This window comes from Plutella xylostella, chromosome 7 (assembly GCF_932276165.1).
Source record: "Plutella xylostella chromosome 7, ilPluXylo3.1, whole genome shotgun sequence".
NCBI lineage: Eukaryota > Metazoa > Arthropoda > Insecta > Lepidoptera > Plutellidae > Plutella > Plutella xylostella.
The window spans coordinates 4,770,936-4,793,943 of record NC_063987.1 but is presented as its reverse complement, the minus strand read 5'-3'; the positions used below and the strand labels follow the sequence as shown (position 1 = coordinate 4,793,943).

At 39.8% G+C, this 23,008-nt stretch overlaps 3 protein-coding genes across 7 annotated transcripts; 2 read left to right on the top strand and 1 right to left on the bottom strand.

Moving 5' to 3' along the window:
- The first annotated feature begins 3 nt into the window (after window positions 1-3).
- LOC105390559 lies at window positions 4-2,711 on the top strand. The gene is made up of 4 exons (XM_038106911.2): window positions 4-457; window positions 547-953; window positions 1,396-1,486; window positions 1,735-2,711. Exons 1-4 carry the CDS (start codon window positions 170-172, stop codon window positions 2,068-2,070), a joined length of 1,122 nt encoding a protein of 373 aa, XP_037962839.2. The 5' UTR covers window positions 4-169; the 3' UTR covers window positions 2,071-2,711.
- Window positions 2,712-2,785: 74 nt separating this feature from the next.
- LOC105397574 (SAFB-like transcription modulator) lies at window positions 2,786-21,766 on the bottom strand. Of its 5 annotated transcripts, XM_048621995.1 has the most exons (19): window positions 21,502-21,766; window positions 20,965-21,393; window positions 20,552-20,579; window positions 19,596-19,692; window positions 19,018-19,055; window positions 17,722-17,864; window positions 17,281-17,398; window positions 16,801-16,922; window positions 15,603-15,713; window positions 14,985-15,062; window positions 13,643-13,681; window positions 13,289-13,410; window positions 12,497-12,610; window positions 6,835-6,958; window positions 6,409-6,447; window positions 6,202-6,289; window positions 5,458-5,646; window positions 3,657-3,836; window positions 2,786-3,190 (listed from the first exon to the last, which is right to left on the bottom strand). In XM_048621995.1, the coding sequence occupies exons 1-18, from the start codon at window positions 21,619-21,621 to the stop codon at window positions 3,658-3,660; spliced, it is 2,178 nt and encodes a 725-aa protein (XP_048477952.1). In that variant the 5' UTR covers window positions 21,622-21,766; the 3' UTR covers window positions 2,786-3,190; window position 3,657. The 5 variants fall into 5 exon arrangements, with proteins under 5 accessions (XP_048477952.1, XP_048477951.1, XP_048477953.1 ...); XM_048621994.1 differs by lacking the exon at window positions 6,202-6,289 and having other exon boundaries at window positions 6,321-6,447; XM_048621996.1 differs by lacking the exon at window positions 6,202-6,289 and having other exon boundaries at window positions 6,321-6,447; window positions 15,009-15,062.
- Window positions 21,767-22,106: 340 nt separating this feature from the next.
- On the top strand, window positions 22,107-23,008 carry LOC105397573 (coiled-coil domain-containing protein 115). Its single transcript, XM_011569595.3, has 2 exons — window positions 22,107-22,268; window positions 22,381-23,008. The coding sequence occupies exons 1-2, from the start codon at window positions 22,250-22,252 to the stop codon at window positions 22,866-22,868; spliced, it is 507 nt and encodes a 168-aa protein (XP_011567897.1). The 5' UTR covers window positions 22,107-22,249; the 3' UTR covers window positions 22,869-23,008.

Below are 23,008 nucleotides of genomic sequence, written 5' to 3'. Positions count from 1 at the left end.
AGATTTTAATTGTCAAATTTGCCCATCGCGAATTGGGGCATTGTTTTTCTCAAAATTACTAATAATTTAGTTGTTTTTTCATTAATTCCTTCATCTTATACCCTGTGTAAATGCGAATATTAAAAAAGCTCTCTCGTTGCTATGGGTTCCATTTGAAGGAAGGTTGTGCATGTTAATTAATCTTAAAATAAATACCAACATGTGGAAGTATGTGTCTCGTCGTGTCCGCGATACTTTCGAAAGGAGTGCTAATTACTTCGACAAACGCAGCACCACCGGGCTGACCAACGCACCCAATAATGTCACTGACGATGGCAAGAAGAAGTCATCTCCGCCCTGCCGATGGTACATTTTGGGAAGATGTTGCGATCCTTCGTACAAAAACGACAACAACACCAATAGCAGTCGATGGAACTTCGAACAGTTGAATTCTTCTTGGCTCAATGCCATCACCTGGGTGAGATACTGCCAAATTATTTATAGACTAGCTATAGACATGTCTTTATTAATCAGTACAATGTTTACATGTTTCAATTATAATTTCAGAGCAGTGCAGTTGTCCTTGGGTGGTACGCGACCCAGTTCATCCACTTGAAACACAAATACAGATGCAGACATGACAAGAAAGAGGCCCAATGCTCCATTCAACATCTTCTGAAATCACTGCAGCCATTTGTGCAAAATGTGAATGAAAATGCACCATTTTTGAAAGCAGCACCCAATGTTGAGAAGATCATAGGCACTTTCATTCCTACTGTGCATTTGATATCTAATGGTGATAGTAAGACTGGAGGTAATGAGGCTGCATCAGCTCCACCAAGCACGAGCTCCGGGTCGTCTGCTCCGGAACATTCTGACAATGATCTGGGAGAAGTTCTGAACTCTATTGAGAACAAACTTGGCCTGGCCGCCATTGAGAATGGACAGCATCAGGATGGGCTGAACTTGTTAAGGTCAATACATATTATTATACCACAGTCTATAATAGATTATCTTGTACTAGCTGTTGCCTGTGAGCTTTACTATACCTTAAAAAGTTTTCCTGGTGAAAAATATCCAGGTTGTCAGTATGTCAGCTTCCTGAATACCAGATTTCATGTGTGAAAGAGTACATATTATACAATAAAACACACATCCAAACAAACTTTCACATGTGTAAATATTACACAATCTCCCAAATTCTCACTATTAGAACCTATTAGATAAGATAATATCATCAAAACAAGCTAGGTGTATTTATAAATTATAAATCAAACAGATAAATCAGATAAGTACACTTTATTGAGTCATACTATCATGTCAGTCATATTGACTGTTATGAGCTAAACTACAAAAGCAGTCATACTGTATTTTTTGGTCATACTGTTTTTTTAATGCTATTACGTTATTTCACAGGTCAGCTGCAACCAGGAACCATGCACCCGCCCTGTATAACCTGGGACTGTGCTATGAGCTGGGACTCGGTGTAGAAGTCAATGAAAAAGTGGTAACTATCCCCCGTAATAATTAACATGCAAATTTTTGCTCATGCAGTAAAAGTTAAATATCATTCACATGCTTATGTAATAAAAGTTAAAATGCTCTAAAATTCATCAACAATAATAAATTTGCTAACAAGCAAATCAATGCAAATAGCTTTGGGTAGCTTTCAAATGTCATGCTGTCTTTTAGTCTCAGCCTGGCCACTCGAAAAAATAAGAATTCTATTTCACAAAAATCAATATTTTTCTCCAGGCGATGGACTTCTACCGTTCCGCCGCATCTCAGGAGCACCCGGGCGCCATGTACAACCTGGGCATCTACTACGGGCAGGGCCGCGGCGGGCTGGCTCGCGACATGGACACCGCCACGAGGCTGCTCAGACTCGCCGCACTCAAGGGCAAGGAAGAAGCCGCTATAGCCCTCAAGGCACTAGACATAGACATCAGTGAGCCACTCGAACAAAATGTGGAAAGCTTCAGCTTTCCTTACACGCCGTATGCACCGGCTGACGAACACTTGGTGCCAACACACTCTAGTTTGTTCGTAGATAATGTTCAATGCACAATAAATCATGCTACTGTGTGCTAAGTTGTAATACGAGCAATAATTGGTGATGGTGTGTACTTACGTTTTGTTTGTTCTTTTATCCTATGTAAAATAAGTTTTGTTACGAGAAACATGAAATAGAGTATATTTATGCTGACTCAAATCCCCACCTAAATTTTTCAATCTCATGAATTCCTATAAAAGCCAATTTTTTTTTTCGAGCTGTGATCACATTACTTGGATACATGTAAATCTATAAAGTTAGACATTATGCAATGTCCATTGGAAATATTGCCCAAAATGGACCGTTGAGTCAACAATACTTCATTTGTTTAGGTTTAAGTTAGGTAGTTTTAGCTAATAATAATATAAGGAATAATATAGGTTTTTCCCAGATGTTTACCCTAGTTTCTCAAAGTGTTGAATATTTATTTGCGCTAATTTCATTCGTGGCTCTAATTAAATCGTGCCACGACTGTAAATGACTAACATGAGTCACCTCTAATACCAGTAGTGATGGGTAGTAAATCTGGGTTTGGCCGAAAATATTATGCCATCACAAATAGTCAGTGATAGTTGATAATGCAAACGATCTTCATCGTAAAACGATGTTTATTTTTTAACTATAATAATGACTAACTGTGGTTACACAATGAAATCTAATAAATCTTTATGTGTACGTACATTGTCTATTTCTTTACGTTAGCCCTTTCTTTTATACGTTTTACTAACAAGCTTAGGAAAGAAAAACAACAAGTTAAGAATGTAATGCTTTATTATTGGTATCCATTCCTTAAATTTAATTGTACCTAATATTTTACACAAAGCGTGCCCTAAACATACATAATGTAATTCACACATTTAAAATTAAAACATTATCATAAATGTTAACTTCATAAACTTATACAATATTCGTAGTCTTGCCATTTACTTACAACAGAAGGAATGGTTTTAACCTAACATGTAAATTATAACACCAAATCATTACAATATTGCAGCAAAAAATCTAATAAAGAAAACTACCCAGAAGACTAAATACAAATTGGTCAAGTTGGGCATCCAGTTAAGATATGGTATCTGATTTTAGTAGGTAATAAGTACCTTATGTATTATATTATCCTAATTCTCGAACAGTTAATCTTTCCTCGTGCTGTGGTCGGGCCTGCAACAAAAAGTTATGTTAATGGCGAAAGTAATTAATTAACATTAACAACTATGTAGATTTCGAGTGCAATAGGAGATACTTGAGTGGAGACCATAAACCGGCAAGCGCAGCGTGACACCGACGATCGTAGTCAGAGTTTCGATAGAGGTTGGATGGGGGAAGGCCAAGGACAGAAGGTGCCCAGCACTGGACCACTATGTAGACAGCTAAGGTGTTATCGACGTATGAAGGTCACACAGCATACATAAACGTAACGTAAACGGATCGCCTTTCACCCGAGCTTGACGCGATGCAAGGCGATTACGTTACGATTCCCAGTAGTGTGTGTTCCAGTAGGGAGTTTTACATACTGAACGCCTTGAGTTGCTATGGTTACTATCCCTTTCCGAGTTGATGTGAGCTGTGTGACCTTATAGACTGAAGGTCCAAAAGCAATAAAGTTAACCATAAGAACCCGACTCACATCAGTACTTGCGGTACTCCCTTGCCGGCGCATATCTGTCCGGGTAGGCGGCGCCGGGCGGCGGCGGCTGGTAGGCGGGCGGGTACCGCGTCTCGTACGACCCGCCGCCGCCGCCGCCGCTGCTGCCGTAGCGGGACTCGCTGGCGCCGCCCGCCCACGCTTCGCTTGTTCCGCTGCTGCCTGGAAGAGAGATGGTAGGTTAATTAAATGTACACGTGTAAGTTTTAGGTCGCGGCCGTAGGGTAGTAAGGGAAACGTAGACGCAAGACACAGTGGATAATAATATAGTGTGAACCTTACTGTCCCGCCCCCGTATTTTGTAACTTTTTGAGAGTTAGTAACCGGTGATAATTGGTATCAACTTAGAGACTTATTAACCGAAAACACCAAAAATCTTAGTGAAAAAAATATGCAAGAAGCCTACCAACATAAACGTTTGTGAAATCAGATAAGTCAGTAAAAAGTTATTAATTAATAATGCTCTAAGTTGTCAGCCATTTTATACCAACCAACCCCTCGGAGTTACATAATACGGGGGCCGGTTTAGTGCCAATTTCTCCATTCTCGTCATCTCAATATATAAAATTCATGACAGATGTGTCAAAAGTAAACCACTACTCCCTGGTTATGCTCTAACCGAGAATGGTGAAATTAGCACTTAACCTTATATAGGTTTCCTTGGCGGCTTGCAGTCTCTCAATGACCAGTTCTTGAACACTTCTCTCCTTGAAATGGCGCATTATGTTGGCATACTGTAGGCGCGCTCGCGGGGGGAGTAGCGCCGCCTCCTTGCTACACCTAGCGGCTGCATGCCGGTGCCATTGTGAAGCTAGAGCTTCGACATTCTTTTGGAACAATGTAGCGCTGTAATTTTCTAGATACAATTGAATCGAGTAGAAAAACGCCTTTTTTTCTGGATCACACTCTGTTGGCTCTTTGGGAGCGCCCTATATTTAGCATCATTTATGTAGCTTTATAAAGATCCCATAGAATCGAGTAGAAAAACGGCGTTTTCTTCTGGATCACAGTCTGTCGGCTCCTAGCGCTCTTTAGAGCTTCCACGTTTTTCCGTTTTTTAATACTTCCATAGTAGGAAGAAGGTAGCACTGCAGTTTTATAAAGACCCTACAGAATCGAGTAGAAAAACGCCGATCTTTCTATGTTACAGTATGTCGGCTCTTTCAGAAAGCCTTATATAGAGCACCATTTACGATACCCTTACCTTTGTTAGCGGGCGCGGTGTCGACATACCGGGCGGCGGCGGGCCAGCTGCGCGGCTCGGGCTTGGCGGGCGGCGAGGGGGGGGGGGGGGCGCGCTCGCGGGGGGAGTAGCGCCGCCTCCTTGCTACACCTAGCGGCTGCATGCCGGTGCTATTGTGGAGCTAGAGCTTCGACGTTCTTTCGTTTATTATTACTCCCAAACGTAGTAACAACGCTGTAGTTTTCTAGATCCTACTCTCTCGGGTCTTTAGGAGAGCCCTATATTTAGCACCATTTATGTAGCTTTATAAAGATCCTGTAGAATCGAGTAGAAAAACGCCTTTTTAACTGGATCACACTCTGTTGGCTCTTTAAGAGCGCCCTATATTTAGCACCATTTATGTAGCTTTATAAAGATCCTGTAGAATCGAGTAGAAAAACGCCTTTTTAACTGGATCACACTCTGTTGGCTCTTTAAGAGCGCCCTATATTTAGCACCATTTATGTAGCTTTATAAAGATCCTGTAGAATCGAGTAGAAAAACGCATCACAGTCTGTCGGCTCTTTCAGAATGCCCTATATTTAGCACCACTTATCTTACCTTTGTTAGCGGGCGCGGTGTCTGGGTACCGGGTGGCGGCGGGCCAGCTGCGCGGCTCGGGCTTGGCGGGCGGCGAGGGGCGGTAGGCGCGCTCGCGGGGGGAGTAGCGAGCCGCGTCCTTACGAGCTCCCGGCGGCTGCGGCTGCCGAGTGTCGTCTGCGCCGTTGGCCGGGTATTTTAGCGTGTTTGCTGTTGGGAGAAGGGTGGTTTGAGTGTGAGTTTTATTTAATATAGCTGTTCCCGCGAGTTTCGCTTCACCTTAAAAAGTTTTCCCGTGGGAATTCCGGGAAAAAAGTAGCCTATGTTCTTTCTCAGGGTCTAGACCATATGTATACCAAATTTCATTCAAATCCGTTCAGTAGTTTTGGCTTCAAAGAGTAACAGACAGACACAGTTACTTTCGCATTTATAATATTAGTTAGGATTATATGGGATTTCTTAGTCTGTAGTATGTATAGGAAAAAGCAAATGAAACTTGCGAAAAATATTGTAAAGCCGGTTTTGCAAGGTTAGTTCAATTAAAAGTTTCAGGTTGAGGCCACACTTTAAATGCGTGAAAACGCTTATTCCGTTTCTAAAACATGCACTAGACTATCTGGCTTTTCACTAAGGTCCAAATTCCTTGTCATGTGCAATATGAAGAAACAGGTACCAGAATTAAATGTTATTACTCAAGTGACTCAAGGTTCTATTTCCAACGTTGGAAGAATGCTCTTATATAATGAATGTATATAATGTACTCACAGGACACGTGTCGCGGGTAGTCCCGCTTGTAGTCGGCGCGCTCGCGGTCGCGCTTGTCCCGCTCGTACGCCGGCGCGGGCAGCTCGAACTGTCTTGTATAATGTATATAATGTACTCACAGGACACGTGTCGCGGGTAGTCCCGCTTGTAGTCGGCGCGCTCGCGGTCGCGCTTGTCCCGCTCGTACGCCGGCGCGGGCAGCTCGAAGCGCGGTGGCGGCGGCGCCTCGAACTGACGGCTTGATGACTGCAATGTTATTGCATTTGTTAGTTTTGTGGTGTGGCAACACAGAATGCTGCTGGAATGTTGGTGTAAGGTCTGATGTAGCGAGGTCATTTTGGTAAATAAAGCCCCATCCGCCAAGAGTATAGACCATCATTTAGTTATTCAATCAGGTCAGGTGAATAAAAAGGTCTATTCTGGGCTGACCAATTAATTACAATAAGATATCATTAAGGCATCTTTCCTATTCAAGGAGCTTGGGTCGTACTCCAGCCCGCTGGATCAACACTGAAGTAGTTGCTGGATGAAGAACGCCTATGATAAGTAGTCTAAGATGCCCTTATTATGAATTTATACCACGATATATATTAGAACGACGGGTCATAGTATATATGTCACAATAGTACACACCATTGGCGGCGGCGGCGGCCTCTTGTGGCGGGGGTCGCGCTCGTAGGCGGGCTCGGGCGGCTCCGGCGCCTTGCGGTACGCTGATCCTTCGTAACCAGAACGCTTGCGGCGCTCCTCTTCTAACCTGGAATACAATGATTGTGAGTAAAATGTGGTAGTAGCGCCCGCATCTCATGCCAGTACCAATGACAACTATTGAAAACAATAACATCGCTCTTACGCTGAAGGAAAGCATCGTAAAGAAAACCGCATATCTAGATTTAGCATATTATCTTCGATTCGAACTTTTGTTCGTACTTCATAAATTTATTATCTAGCCTACAGGCTGTTGCAAAAAGGGCATAGTACAGTATGGTATGACCCCCTGAGTCGCCCCCTTTTGGCTTAGTATATCACTTTCCCAATAACAGTAAGATAAAGAAGATAAAGATAAAGATAAAGATCATTTATTTGTCAGAACATGAGTATTTCATAGTTGTAAGTACACAAAATGCATCGATCGTCATGTCTTACCCTTAGGCGTACAAATATTTATATGTTTTCTAATAATAACATGCTAAAATTACATGCAAAGTTTAAACAAAAAAAAACAATTTACTAATAAAAATAACATTAAATAAAAATAAAATTACATTGTGAACGAGGCATCCAAAAATTGCTATAAAAATATGTCCATATAATTAAAATTCAAAGTCTAAGTACAATGTCAAGCAATATAAAAGTTGTGTAAAGATACATAGGCAATTTAGTATTTATAGAAATAATTTAAAGATAATGCACATGTCCAACATTAGAAACAGCGATCAATTAAAAAATCATTTATAGAATAATAACATTTTTCCGCAAGAAGCTTATTCAATCTGACTTTGAATAAATTTATATTTAATTGCTTAATGTCCTTTGGGATGTGGTTAAAGATTTTTGGTCCCATACAGAACAAGCTTTTATGCTTAAGAGCAGTCTTTGCTTGAGTCGCACCGAGTCTAGTCTCATCACGTTGCCTACGTGAGCTCATATCTACAGCTCTTTGGAATAGATGGGGATTCGTTTTAACAAACATTGCAACTTCCATTATGTAGAGTGATGGTACAGTTAAAATTTTGTACTTTTTAAATATTGGTGCACAGCTGTCAACTGTTTTCAAATTAAACATTGATCTGAGACATCTCTTTTGAGATTTAAATATTATATTTTTGTCCGTTGAGTTACCCCAGAAAATTATTGCATATCTTAATATCGAACCTACAAGCCCATGGTATGCAATCAGAAGGGTTTCCGAGTTGACTACTTGTGACAGTTTAAATAAAGCATAAGCAGATTTACTAAGCCTTTTGCTGAGATCATGTATATGTGGCTTCCAAGTCAAAGATTTGTCAATAAATATACCCAAAAATTTAGAAATAGTCGTTTCAGAAATTCGAGTACCTTTAAAATTAATATTCATATTTGTACCTGTAGAGATTCTTTGCGAAAAATGCATTAGTTTTGTTTTATCAAGATTAACCATTAAATTATTATTTTCAAGCCATGATATTATTGTGTTAAGCGCGTCATTTATGTCAAACTCATAAGTATCATTATCTTTACAATTAATTATTACAGTACTGTCGTCAGCAAATAGTGTCATGGGGTATTTAACATTTCTTGGCAGATCATTTATATACGTTATAAATAATAAAGGACCCAAAACACTTCCCTGTGGAACACCATACCTAACAGTTCGCTCTTTCGACAAAAAAGTTTCATTTGTTTTAGTCTTAATATTAATTTTTGATATTTCAACCTGTTGATATCTATCTTTTAAATATGATTCAATCAGTTTTAAAACATTTCCCCTTATGCCATAGGCTTCTAGTTTGTGGAGTAGAGTAGTGTGGTCCACATAATCAAACGCTTGCGTCATATCCATGTATATGGCACATGTAGGCGTTTTGGAGTCAACGCCTTTCATCACAATATTGAGGAAGTCATATATCGCCATATTAATGGTTTTTTGTTTTCTAAATCCTTTCTGTTCTTCTATTAATATATTATTTTTTTCTAAGTAGGTATATAACTCATGATGTATAAATTTTTCAAAAACCTTTGATATAACAGGGATAAGAGCAATAGGCCTATAATATTTCATGAGTTCCCGGTCATCTTTTTTGAATTGTGGCTTTACAATTGTTTTTTTCAATGCATTCGGATATATTCCTTGACTTATACATAAGTTAAGGATATGGCTTAAGGGGTGTGCTATAATATCAGCTACTACTTTCAATACCTTAGTACATACACCATCGTAGCCAACACTGTTTGTATTTTTCAAGAGAATTATGTATTTTAAAACATCACTAGGTGAGCTTGGTGCCATAAACATTGACTTGCATTGCGATTTAATGTTCGAAGTTGTATCCTTACCTGAATTTGGAAATGATTGAATGTTATCAATATAATGATCATTAAATGAATCAGTTATTTCTTGTGGGTCTATAATTGTACGATTATGCAGTTTAATTTTATCAATGGGAGCTTTTGGATAACACATTTTTGAATTGTTGATAATTGACCATGCAGTTTTAGATTTACTGTCAGAGTTTTTTATAGCATGGATGTTTTGGGAGCGCTGTGTAAGTTTGATAATCTTTTTGTACCTCTTTGTATAGCTTTTATATTTAGTTTTATTTATCAAATTTGGATCTAATCTGTATTGCCAAAGTAGTTCTCTCTTCTTTTTACTGCATCGTTTGATGCCTTTAGATAGCCAATTTAGTTTCTTTGAAACTTTTATTGTTATAGTTCTCAGTGGAAAGCAAAGCTGGTAAAATAGATTAAATATTTCGAAAAATGAGTTGTATGCATTATTTGCATCCGTTGATTTATACGTTTCCCTAAAGGAGAGACTTGCCATACATTCCCTGAATTTCCTTAAATTATCCTGACAGTAGTCTCGTTTTGTAATGCGCCAAGAGTCAATGATACATGTTTTTTTGAGTGGAACTTGAATTAGTTGGGCAGTATGATCCGATAAAGCAAATTCAATAACATCCGATTTACATTTTTGCTTAAAAGTATGTGCTATATTATCAATGCAGGTTTTACTTCGTAGCCGAGTTGGTTGTCTAAATTCCAGTTTAAGATTATAATTTTGAAGTAAACACTCGAATTCTAATGTCATTTGATTTTTTTCAAGAATATTTATATTAAAATCTCCGCACATTATAATATTTTTATTTCGCTTTTTAGCCAATAATTGTAGTAATTCTTCTAATTTTTCATAAAATATGTTTAAATATTCTGCTCGCTTTTTTGATTTAGGGACTCTATATACACATACAACAATTATGTTTAGACCAATTAGTTCAATTGCACAGCACTCAAATATCCCACTTAAAGAGAGATTATTTATTTCTAACAGTTCCTTATATTGATAGCCATTCTTAACTAAGATGCATGCTCCACCTCGCTTGTAATTCCTGCTAAAACATGATGCTATATTATAGTTAGAGACAGTACAATATTCTTTATTATTTTGGCTCATAAAATGTTCTGTTATACATATTACATCAACATTTAATTTATTTTCTTTTAATTCTTCTAGACAAACTGTAAGCATATCTGATTTTTCTATTAATCCTGCTATGTTTTGATGGAAAATACAAAGGGTTTTATTAGTGGAGAAAAAGCTGTTGACTCTCTTCATGTCTCGAGGTTTTCTGTTGCTGAGTCATCTTGTCATTTAATTCAGTTGAGGAACTTTTATTTAGTTTGTCAATCTCGATCATAAGTTCCTTTAGCGCAGTGAGAATTGTCTTTATTCCGTTGTTGTTAATGGTACCAATAGATGGGAAGAACATCGAGTCGTTGTATTGTAATTTTAGGTTCGAGTCTAGCATGAACGCATAGTTATTGTTCATTAGGTCAAGGTACAGTAGTTTGTTAAAAGTCTCTACCCTCCAGTTAAATAGGATTTTGTGTTCGCTACATTTGTAAGTAGGTAGGCATAGTACTATATTGGTGTGCTGAATTTCTTGGAGAGTTTCTTTTACGAAGCAGACAAGTCCAATATAATCTTGTGTGGCTATAAAATCTTGATGACCAATCAGTATAATGCAGTAGTCGTCGAGTGTATAGTTTTCGATTTTTTTGTTTAAGCCTGTCAGGAGCTCTCTTATTCCGCCGCCTGGAGTAATATAGTGCAGTACTTTGAAATTCGATGTGAGTATGTCTTGTGTTGTTGATAATATATCGTTTTTATTGTTACTGCTTAATAGGCAAAGCTTCTTAGGCTGTTTTTTGGAGGTATTTTTGATCTGGCCTGTTTTTGTTTCCACGTTCTTGGGTGAGTTGGTTTTTGAGATCGGTTCTTGTGGGGAGAGCATGCTACATTTTTGTGCATAAGTTGCTGTCATGGTTGGATTCAAATATGTATCTAAATGACCAATCTCAGTCTGGGTGGCCTGGTTAAGTGCAGTTTCATTTGTTTTAGCTTTTTTCTGTTTAAGGGGGGTCGCTTTTATAGGAGTTATCGTAACTTTTTTTAGTAGCTCATATTTTCTTAGGATCTCTTGGTTAGAATTTTTTAACGCATTGTTTTCCAATATCAGGGATTGAATTTCATTGTGCGCGCTATGTAGGTCAGTAGTCAGTTTTTCTATTTGGTCTTTCATGTCTGATAAGTCGCAGGTATTATTGGAACTGGATATATCAGTCAGACTATTGCATGTAACATCTAGTGTCTGGTTTGCTGAGAGATCATTACTTGCTTCCGTGTCCGATTGTGTGCGGTTTCGATTCCTACGAAGAGTAATATTTCCTAAGAAATTCATCTCGGCTTATTGATTATTACTCTATCAATCAATAACGCCCTCTGTATGTTGATTCCTACAACTTCGTGAGATCTTTGCTCTAATCTTTTATTACCGAGTTAACAGTTCGTCTATAGTTGTCTAGATGGCGTTGTACATTTGTTTCGTTGTTCTTGTTTCGTTGTATTCTATTTCTATCATTTTTTATTTCTATAAATGCATGAAAAATGTATTAAACACACAAAAACGATTTCAAGTCCCTGGTCTCGAACCCGCGGTCACCGAACTTAGTAGGTGATTTCGGGCACTTAGTCCACTGCACCAATGGATCATGAAGAGTGCTAGTGAAATTGTCAATCGTGTTTTTGAGTTTGTACACAATATGAACGTTAGTGGACTTTGAACTTTTGTTATCTAACACAAATAAGTAATATTACTTATTTTGCGTATTTATTCACTGTTTTTTTCACTTATTCACACTGATACACACACACTTGATATTAATTGTTGTACATAGTTAAGTTTTAATTGATATTTGATAAGATTAAGCACGGTTTGTTATTGTCACTTGTTTTTGTTTTATTTGTCAGTAATTGCGGAATATTTTTCTTGCAATCGCTATCACTGATTAGTTATGATGTTATAATAGTTTATTAATAACTTTTGTGTAATTTCATTACGAATTTCTAATTTATAAATTATTTACAAAAAACTGTCGTAAAAACTTGACTTTCTCATAGGACAGTGGCGCCCTCTCTTTACAGTAAACAAGTATGTTATGTATTTTCATTTTAACCTACACCACAGCTATGTGCAATGGGCAGCCATCAACAGAGCCATCTTTGAATTATCTAATAACATTCCTAACTTACCTCAGTTGTGCCCTCTTCAGCTCCAGTCGCTCCAGCTCCAGCTTCTCTCTCTCGAGGCGATGTCTCTCCCTCTCCAGTCTGAGCAGCTCGTTCTTTTCACGTTCAATCTTCTCCCTGAAAAATATTAAATAATTATTTTTCTACAGTCACTTATAAGACAGTAGCAAAACAGAAAGGAATAAAGCTAAACGTATGGCTTTGCGCACTATTTGTTATAACTGTATATTTATCCAGCTCTTTTTAAATTTTGTGTTCCGTAAAGAATTCTGAAATTCATCTACGAGATACCATTTCTCTTATCGTCGCCATAGCTTGCAGTTTTCCAAATATTCGCAATCCACCTTCACTGATAATCACAACATAGTACCTGCACAACTCGACTTCGACGACCGAATGGCGTAGTGGTTAGTGACCCTGACTACTGAGCCGAAGGTCCCGGGTTCGATTCCCGGCTGGGGCAGATATTTGTTTAAAGACAGATATTTGTACTCGGGTCTTGGGTGTTGATATTTATATTTAGTATCTATCTATCTATGTATTTGTGTAGATATATCAGCTGTCCGACACCCATAACACAGGTTCTGCCTAGCTTGGGGTCGGATGGCCGTGTGTGAGATGTCCCCACATATTTATTTTATTTTTATTTATTTAACTCACAACTCAGCCCGGAGCTCTCTCTATCAGCCTATGCTTCTCCTGCCGCTGCCTCCGCTCCCGCAGGGCTCCTATGTCATGTTTGTGAGTGACGCTGGCTGATAAACATGGCACTTCAATGTAAACTATCTCACTCACCGCTCAGCCCTAAGCTTCTCCCTCTCTATGGCCAGCCGGTGCTTCTCCTGTCTCTGCCTCCTCTCCCTCTCCCGCAGCGCCTCCTCGGCCGCGCGCCGCCGCCGCTTCTCCTCGCGAGCCGCGCGGGACCGCTCTAGACTAAGACCACTCACCTCTCACCCCTAAGCTTCTTCCTCCCTATAGTCAGCCTCTAACATGGTAGTTCAATGTAACCTAGACATAGACAACTCACCGCTCAGCCCTCAGCTTCTCTCTCTCTATGGCCAGCCTATGCTTCTCCTGTCTCTGTCTTCTCTCCCTCTCCCGCAGCGCCTCCTCGGCCGCGCGCCGCCGCCGCTCCTCTTCACGAGCCGCTCGGGACCGCTCGCGCGCGCGCGCCAGGTCACGCTCTTTCTGTTAGGGGAGGGAGGGGTTAAGAAAGGTGGTCGCGGTAAGAGTATGCTGGGCTTTGTCGTATGAGTACCGAGTGTTATACATTACAAATAGCATTTTAACAGTGAATAGGTCCGTGCATACTCTTACCGTGTAAACTGTAATTTGGTGGTCATGTAGCAGTCATAGATTCTGTTGGCGAATATTTTTTTTATGGAACTGCAATTATATTTGAATTAGACAAACCGGGAACTCTGTCAGCACATTTCTTAATGCAATAGGTTTATGTGGAAGGCTTTTTTTATAAATGTTTGCATTGTGTGTTCGGACGGAGCAGGAAAACAGTGTGAGGAAACTTGATCATCGCGAAATTAGTACCGCCTTGAAAACACTGTGAATAGAACTAGATCTCTTCACATTCATAATGTTTTCTACCCTAGTAAAATATACAAATAACACTCGTAGATAAAGAAACAATATGAAATAGCGGCCGATATAGCGTTGAGTTTAGCCAAAACTTTCATATTTATTAATTATCTGCGAATGTTATCAATAGCAACTAAACATGCAAATATTTAGGACAATCAATCAGGAATGTGCATGAAAAATAATGGATTGTAACAATGCATTTATGAAACACAACACATGAAATGTTTTATTCATATCCCATATAAATGAATGAAACCACAAAAATGAAGTGCAGATTCCTAATAAAGTGTGAGGTGCAAATAACAACATGGAAGGGTGTAAATCAGAGCATAGATTAAACATGTCTATCAATAACACCAAGCATAAGGTAAGTTATAAACAAATGTTAGAAGAGAAATACAGTGGGGTAAGGGTTAGCCACAATAGGAGTATGGATAAATGCAATAACTCAGAAAACTATTTATTCTCTACTCAACAGTAAAATAAAACAAGCCTTTTTAACTGTTTACTGCATACATTGGTATATGCTTTAGATTTCTTCTTAGCATGTATAATATTATTAAAGGGATAGTCAGATATATGAATCCCAAGCAAGCCATTGGGTTTTCGCTTGTACTTACATTTGTACTCACTCATCTCATGGGAAATGAACAAATGAATAGTGATAATAAAGTCACTGCATAGGAGTATATTTGCTGTTTACATGATTATAGAATTACAGCTGTTTATGAAACTTTTAACATATTTGTCGTTGAACAAACTGTTATGACAAGTTCGTTGAAGTCGTTTAGATGTAGCCTTGTTTTATTTACGACAGTTGATGAGAGAATAATAATGATGATACCCGTTTTCTGAGCGCCCGTGGGGTAGACATGTTGAAACTAGTCTCACTCACCCATATCTTAGAAAAGGACAGCACTTCTCTGGGAGAGCGGCGGCGCTCGCGGCTGCGCGTGCTGCGGCGCGCCTTGTCCTGGAAATAACGTTCATACTTGAATCATTTGATAATCAGAATATTAAATCTACAGTATTACTTACAGGTTAATTATAAACTGTCGTGTTTCACACAATGATGCTGTGTATGTTTGCGGATTTATCATAACAACTAGATACGCAATAAACAGATGTTTGTTATGATCGTCATTCATACTTTAGAGCTATTTTATTGATTATAAGATATGGCGCGATGATAAAGAAATAATAACAAATGGCGGACGAGCTACTGCTATCTCACACAATCTTAAATAAATAAACGCGAACACACTCCGACACCGCAACGCCTCTATCGTATGAGTTTAGTATGCAGAGTTTTGACTGATTTGGCAAGTTTTGGGCTCACTCGACTCCTAGTAGTAAGCAGTTAACGATACTGGTGAGTGTATGTGAGATACATACTTCGCGGCTACTAGTCGCGCGGGTATCGTAATGGGAGAAGGGCCAAGCCTACTGAGAATGCAGCATAAGACTTGTATCGTTTAAGTACCTTACCATTACACGAATATCTTTATCTTACCTTGTCGTTCTTATCGCGCGCGTGCGAGGCGGCGCGGCCCTCCTCTCCGGACGCGTCGCCCTCCTTCTTGCCCTTCGACTCGCCAGACTTGTCCGCGTTCTCTTTGCCGTCCTGGAAACGACCACATCTTCATTAGCATTGGAGGGATTGGTATGATATTATGGAGGTACGAAGGCGATGCTACTGCTCCTTTGAAAAGGGGGGATCGTCCAAAAAAACTGGGCGGTTTAACTTGGTTGGCCAGGATGTCAGTTTGAGTCGGGTTGAGTAAAAAGATAAAGAATTTTTTTTTTGACACACTGACAACAACAACAAATACAGAATATTGTATGTATTTTAGACAGTAATACAGTACAAAACTAACAAAAACGAGTTTGCTGTTAAGAGCCGCGAGCACAGGATTCGATACTATTTTCGAATCTAAACAAACATATGGAAAAAACAAATGCCACTTTTGGAACTAACAAAAGAGAATTTCTCTATGGCGCCATGACCCAGAGCGGCCATTGATGAAACATACACTGATGTGTAGTCCGTGACTACAGCATATACTGGTCTTAATTTTATTATTATGAGGCATGGGAGAACGAACATATAGGTGCTGAAAGATCAAGTCTTTCTACTGTACTAGATGTTACCCTCGAGCTAAAAAAATATTTTAAAAGTGTTCCCGTGGAAATTCCTGGATAAAAAGTATTCTATGTTACTTCGGGATAACGGGAACTTGAATAGAATTAAATTATTTTTGAAATGGGTCTCTTTTTAAAAATAGGTTTCTGAGTGTGAAATGCGCAAAAATAATTATGATATTATTTGCATAAATAAAATCATGAAATACATTTTGTGATGCACTATGTATTGGGAATCCCATGATTTAGATTATAAAACTTATTTGTGCGTGTACAATACATCAAAATCTTATTTAACGAAAAAATATAATTTAATTAATTTACTTTTGAACCCTAACATCTCAAGAACCCCATGGTTTAGATTTTTTTTAATATTTTTCTCTGATAATAGACATTTTTACCAATAACTTAAAATAGGTTTGGTTAGAGGCTGCTAACTTACACAAAGCGGGTCAGGTTTTGCCATTCTTCTTTGCCTAACATTTTAAGAAAGTGACATTTGACGATACTCAGTTCAGCATGTGCTGTCGTTAGCAAAATGAGTAACAAATAGTCGCTGCTCTTGTTACCTCATCCTTGTCGTCCTTCCGCTCCTTGCTGCCGCGGCGCTCGTGGCGGGCGGGCGCGCGGCGCGACGCCGACTCCGACTCCGACTTGGCCTTCTCCACAGAGATCATGCGCCCGTGCAGCTCTGACGGACAAGTTGAGAACATTATTAATATCACAATCTTTTCTGACGAGACTCACGACAGAAATTAACTGTACGGAGATGAATGGTTATGTCGGTAGGGGACGTCGTAGGCGAAAGTATGCCGACCAAATAGGCGACATACTCAAGAAAAGCCACATTAGGAGTTTCTGAAACGGACGAGCGTATACATATGTGGAGACTTATGCATTTAGAGGAAGCAAAAGAAGTATGTCAGGACCGTGGCGTGACATGGAGGTCGATTGTCTCTGCCTACCCCTCTGGGAGACAGGCATGACCCTATTTATGTATGTATCTTTTAGGAAAAAAATAAAATAAATAGGCTTTTTATTAAATTTACCTGTACGGTGAAGGTTCTTGATACAGCTTTCAGCATCAGCCGAACTGGCCATTGTGACATATCCATAGCAACGTGATCCAGGAGTCCTGGCATTTGTCACTACCTTGGCACCAATAACCTGAGTTAAATATTATTTGATTGTAAGTAAAAGGTAACACTTTTTCACTCATAACGCACTTTGTAAAGCATAGAGGGGGCTATATCATGCATTGAAGATGACATTTGCTCAAAAAGAAAAGGGTTCCGAGAAAAATAAAAGAAAATTTATTTGTTCTCCTGGGAAAAGGCCTATAGTGGGTGATTATGATTAGGTATTGCCTGTTAATAACTATGTTTTTTTTTCTCCAATATGAAAAAGAATTGGAACCATTTTTATAAAAGTTCGTCAATTATTTACGTCCGTATCTTGTTAACAACACTTTTACGCAGACTATGCCTTACCTTCCCATGCTTGCTGCACAGCTGCTTGAGGTCCTTGGCTCGCGTGTCGCCGGACAGGCCGCTGACCCACAAGTTGCGCGCGCCGCCCTCCTTGCCATCGTCCTTCTTGTCCTTTTTGTCACCATCCTCCTTGTCTTTGTCATCTACAAGTCATCGTTGGTTATGGTTTAGTGCGCAAATGGTTGCAAGTGATTGGCTTAAGGATTTTCAAAATGGCCAATCAGGTCCAAATATGCTGCTTGGTCAACTGACTCGTTAAAATAAACGAAGCATACTTTATGAGTTTAAAGCCCCATCCATACGCTTGCTGTTTGTCACAAACACGGCAAACAGCAAACAAAGTCCCAAACACCAACCACAATCACCGAACACAAACAGCCATCCACATGCTCGGCGAACGCTCATAACATTCCGAACCGGCAAACACGGCGGACGACGAGCTATTACTTTCGGCTTGACATATTTTTATTATATAAATTAAAGCAAGAGAAAAAAAAAAGGAAAATAAGAAGAAAGCAAAGACGATGGTGGGATAATAATAATAATAATAATAATAAAAAAAAACCGACTTCTTTTTAATTATTATTTTATTTTATAGTTTTTAGTTTATTTGCAATAATTTTTAATCAAAAGTAAGATGCAAATGATACCAAAAAGTCCTACTAATCAATACGAATCATTCAAGCCTAAACACGAGGTAGTTGCTATATACCGTTGAGGAGTTCCCTTGACTGCCTTCCGTTTCCATCATCAGATCAGCTCAAGGTCACCATCATATTTTTTTGTTATAAGAACTATATTTATGTTCTTCATTTCATTAGAATCGGTTAACATGTGTCCAAAATGTAAATTCTTACCCTGTTTTTACCCCTTTACCCACCCTTAGGGGTGAGATAAAATTCTGAAAAAAAATGGGACCACCTGGGAGCTCAACCCAATACAACAAAAAAAGAATTTTCAAAATCAGTTTATAAACGGCGGAGTAATCGGTGAACATACATAAAAAAAAAAATATATCCCTACAAGTGTAGCAAGTTGATACGTCCGCCTCCCGCAATGCTAGCGCGCATACTGACCGCTGCCAGACGTGTGGATACGTAGCGAACTGTTTGCCGAACATCCTTTGATCTGGCAAGAAAAACCGACACCGATGCCGAACACTGGCGAACACAAACACAAACAGGCAAACAACGACAAACACCCATCCACACGTCAGTGTTTGCTGTTTGCTGTTTGCTGTTTGCCATTGTTCGCCGAGCGTGTGGATGGGGTATAACAGGTGATAATCAAACTCACCTTTGTCATCTTTATCTTTCGCCTCCTCAGTTCCGTCGCTGAAAAAGAAAATAGCGTGTCAGTATAATAGTCACGAGCTTTTACACACCACCCAATTAATAATTATATTTAGCAAGCCGTAATTTAATCACAACGTATTTTCAATTAATATAATTATATTTTTGAAGAGTCCACGGTGCTAGTTTCAGAGGTGGTATTCGCAAATGAGTTATTGTATTAGGACGCACACAACTACAAAGTTTTGCACCATGTGTCGTTCGCGTGCGGAGCAGGCGTCGTCGTCGGCAGGCGCGGCGCAGTGCTCGGCGCTCGTGGGACTTGCTTGTAGTCTGCAGGTGACCCGGCGCGGGGACTCGACGCGGGGCTCGGGGGCTCGGGGCGCGGCGCAGTGCTCGCCGACCGAAGCGCCGGCCTCTTGCTCGCAGCGATGCTCCAGCCCTCCTCCACGCGCGTCCTCAGGTCCGTATAGGTGCAAAACTTTGTAGTGATATTGAAAATTGAACTAATAAACCGTTTTGTGGGTCGAGTATAATATGGCAGCGCCTGGCCCGTGTCGCCGCAGCCCGGGATGCACCAACCTAGTGGCGGGAGCCTCAGAGTTATCTTCGTGTTGGTCGCCGGTCGCAGCGCCGCCGCCCGCCGCCGCCGCCGCGCCGCTCTCCGCAGACTCCTCGTCTACACAATCAGCACAATCAGCCACAGCCAGCCAGCGCGGGGCGCTCGCGAGCGACCCGCGTTGCCTCCCGTATCTTGCACTAGCTTCAGGGCCAACGCCCACTCTCTTCATTATCCACACACGTGATGACAAAACAATAACTTAAAACCTGAAAACTCGATTTCATATTAGCACCTCAACTTCTATGGATGAAAGGTTGATTGTAACGGCACGGAGCCTCTAGGTAGTCCTGTTGTAACTGGTCAGACACAAGGTTAACACTGGAGGTGTGGTTGGGATACATCGCGTTGGAGACAGAAGTGAGAAGGTTGCAGCTGTAGAGAGGCTATGAAGAAGTATTGGTTTACTATGTGTTCATCAAGTGATGAAGGTCCAAAGACATCCTTCCTGCCGCTACTGTTCTCTGGTGTTGTTCATTTTCCTTTCAGCAGGAGCTCATTAGCGATGCTTTAACTTCTTGCTCATTTTGCAGCAGCATCTGTCAGTGTCAGTGTCCTCTTCCCTGTCTCGTTTTTTTACATCTCCTTTTGTATGAATATGGTAATTAATTGATCACTTTGTAAGTAGTCACATTATTAATGATACCAGCCAAGCCATTGCTATATTGATTAAATGGGAATATTTAAATAAAATACTGTATCCCAATGCTAGAATATTGTTACAATAAATAATTTGTAGTGAATGCAATCTTACAGTGAACAGTTCATAAAAATATTGACAAGAATTCTTGATTTTTTATTATATTATTCATGATGAAATTAAATGTTTTTTTTTTCTAATTATTTAGCCTGATGAAGTGCTTGACTTTAAAGTCATAAGTAATAGCCTACTTTCTGTATCTTTTGCAATTTAACTTACCTTTTTTGCCTTTAGTGGTGCTATCAGTCTGAAACAAAAATACATGCTTTAACTATAGTATTTCATTTACTTGTGCCTTTTTACTTGTAACTTTTAAGACTGGTGGTTGTTGGACATAAAATATACAGGTTTCTACCAAATCTATAATTTCCCAAGCTATGACTTGTTTATTTCAAATATATAAAAATGATAAATTATTATGAGATATATAAATGTTGTCTACTCCACCAGGATGTGTTAGAACTAGAGACAGTTATGAAATAAAATAGAGAAACAAACCCAACTGATAACATGTATTATGTACTAGTACTACTAACACAATCACCAATTTAATCTATTTCCATCATAATTATTCCATTAGCAATTTTTGTAGATGGCAAAGTGAAACTAACAGAGAAAACATAATAACATACCTCTTCATTGAGCAATTCATCGTCACCAATGTCTAAGTTGATGCTGTCTTCTGCTTCATTGTTCTCGTTGGCTTTGTTATCTTCCTCTTGTTTTTCCTCTTTCTCAATGCACGGTTTCTTTGGCTCGGAAGCCTCATCCTGTTCTTTGATCTCGCGTTTGCGGTTTGGCTTCTCTTTTTCTTCTGTTTCCATTTTTTCCGGTTCCGGTTCGGTTTTGTTGCCGTTCTCGTGTTCTTCATTGGTGGTCTCGGCCTCGTCCTCGTCTCCGGCGTCGTCCTGCACGATCATGTCCTCCATGGCCGGCGTCTCGTCCTGCTCGGGCTCCACCGTGCTCTCGGACCGCCGCGGACGCTTAGAGGGAGTCTTGGGCTCGGGGCCCGACACTTCGAACTTGTACGTCTCCGGATCGTGACCCTCCTCTTTTAAATGCTAGAAACAATCAAGATTAATGTTTAAAGTAACGAAATATTAGCCTGGAAATCATTAGGGTGTGTTGATCATGGTTCTCATATCTGCCGGCTTGATAGTCGTACATACCTTGCACAAACGGTTAATGAGAACGCCCCGAACGCCAGATTTGTCGAGGTTACGTTTCTCCAATTCAGCCCGCAAATCTATAACCCGTAGATCATTGAGGGACCGCTTTCGGTCTGACATGGTGCAGCTATTTCAGGCGCACACTATTCTATAAATACACTAGCAGTTATGATACTATTTCCCAAAATATCAAGAAACTTTTCTCCACGCATGCACACCCAAAAATTTTATCACTGAAACAAATCAAAATGGCGCCGGTGACAAAATTTGACAAAAACACAGAGTAACTGCCGACACACCATCGACACACTGAACAAAACACATTTAATAGCCTGTGATTTCTCATATTTTTATACTAAAGCCGCGTACAGACCGGCCCAACGAACGCCAACGAACGTTTTTCGTTGACCTTTGTTGCTGCAATCTGCCCTGTATTATGTATGAATAATATCCATTGTTGGGATCACCGTTGGCGTTCGTTGGGCGTTCGTTGGCCCGGTGTGTACGCAGCTTAAGTCTATGGCATGTCTATGGTGCCTGCCGTGTTGCCGATCACGAACAAAGTTAATATTCTGAGAATCATGGAACACAGAACAGATAATATTTCGAATCGAAACGTCAAAATCATGTGATTGTTGTTTTGCAGAATTTTGCTGTATTTTAGATAAAGTTAAATTTTAATTAAATAACCACTAGTAAACCAAACAAGAACTGTTTTAAATATTTTACGACGATAAAAACCATTGCAATGACTGTAAAATCAGCAGGTAACCCCTCAGAATTTTGTAGCTTTATTGGATTTTTATCGACCTCATTACTTCTCCTACCTAACTAAACAGTAAATTTTAAAGGCTACATAAACTAAACTTATATTTACAGATGAAGCAGAGGCTTTGCCTGACATGGACACCACCTGTGAGCTGTTAGACAAGCTCGTACTGAAGCAACTACATCTCATGGAGGATAAAATGCGTGCAGAGGTGAACATTGAGGCTAACTTGAACAATGGCACTATTCACCTGGCCAAGTCTCGCTACATCATGGGCCAGAGTTCCGTGAGTGCCACCCGGCTGCCCCTCGACACCAGCCCAGAGTTCTCCGCATCTACTCTGTGTGCCTCCACCGAGGAGGATGGAGTCACTCAGTTGAAGGTTGTAGAAAGTGATGCTGAAAATACTGTGAATCCCCTGCGGTGGTTTGGAGTGCTGGTGCCACAGAACCTGCATAAAGCACAGAGTATATTCCAGAACACTATCAATTATGTCATTGAGTGTGCCAACATCCAGCTCCAACTGACCAGCAACTTGGAGAATATTGAATTATTGAAGAAATTTAAAAGTTCATTAGGCGTTGGGTCTGTAGAGTAATCAGGTAAGTGTAGTGATACTATATTTCAGTTTTTAAGAGATGATTTATTAATTTATAAGTTGTATGTTGTAAAAATATTTAGTATTTTGCAGATTGATTAAGGTTATATTTGGGATATAAATGAAATGTCCAGTGTAAA

Excerpts from the sequence above, each read along its gene's own strand:
- LOC105390559 (XM_038106911.2), top strand. The coding sequence starts at position 170 with ATGTTAATTAATCTTAAAATAAATACCAACATGTGGAAGTATGTGTCT. Across the intron at positions 458-546 it reads GGCTCAATGCCATCACCTGG|AGCAGTGCAGTTGTCCTTGG; the intron begins GTGAGATACTGC and ends TTATAATTTCAG. Across the intron at positions 1,487-1,734 it reads TAGAAGTCAATGAAAAAGTG|GCGATGGACTTCTACCGTTC; the intron begins GTAACTATCCCC and ends ATTTTTCTCCAG.
- LOC105397574 (XM_048621993.1), bottom strand. The coding sequence starts at position 21,621 with ATGTCAGACCGAAAGCGGTCCCTCAATGATCTACGGGTTATAGATTTG. Across the intron at positions 16,923-17,280 it reads CAAGAACCTTCACCGTACAG|AGCTGCACGGGCGCATGATC; the intron begins GTAAATTTAATA and ends CTTGTCCGTCAG. Across the intron at positions 3,837-5,457 it reads CACCGCGCCCGCTAACAAAG|GCAGCAGCGGAACAAGCGAA; the intron begins GTAAGATAAGTG and ends TCTCTCTTCCAG.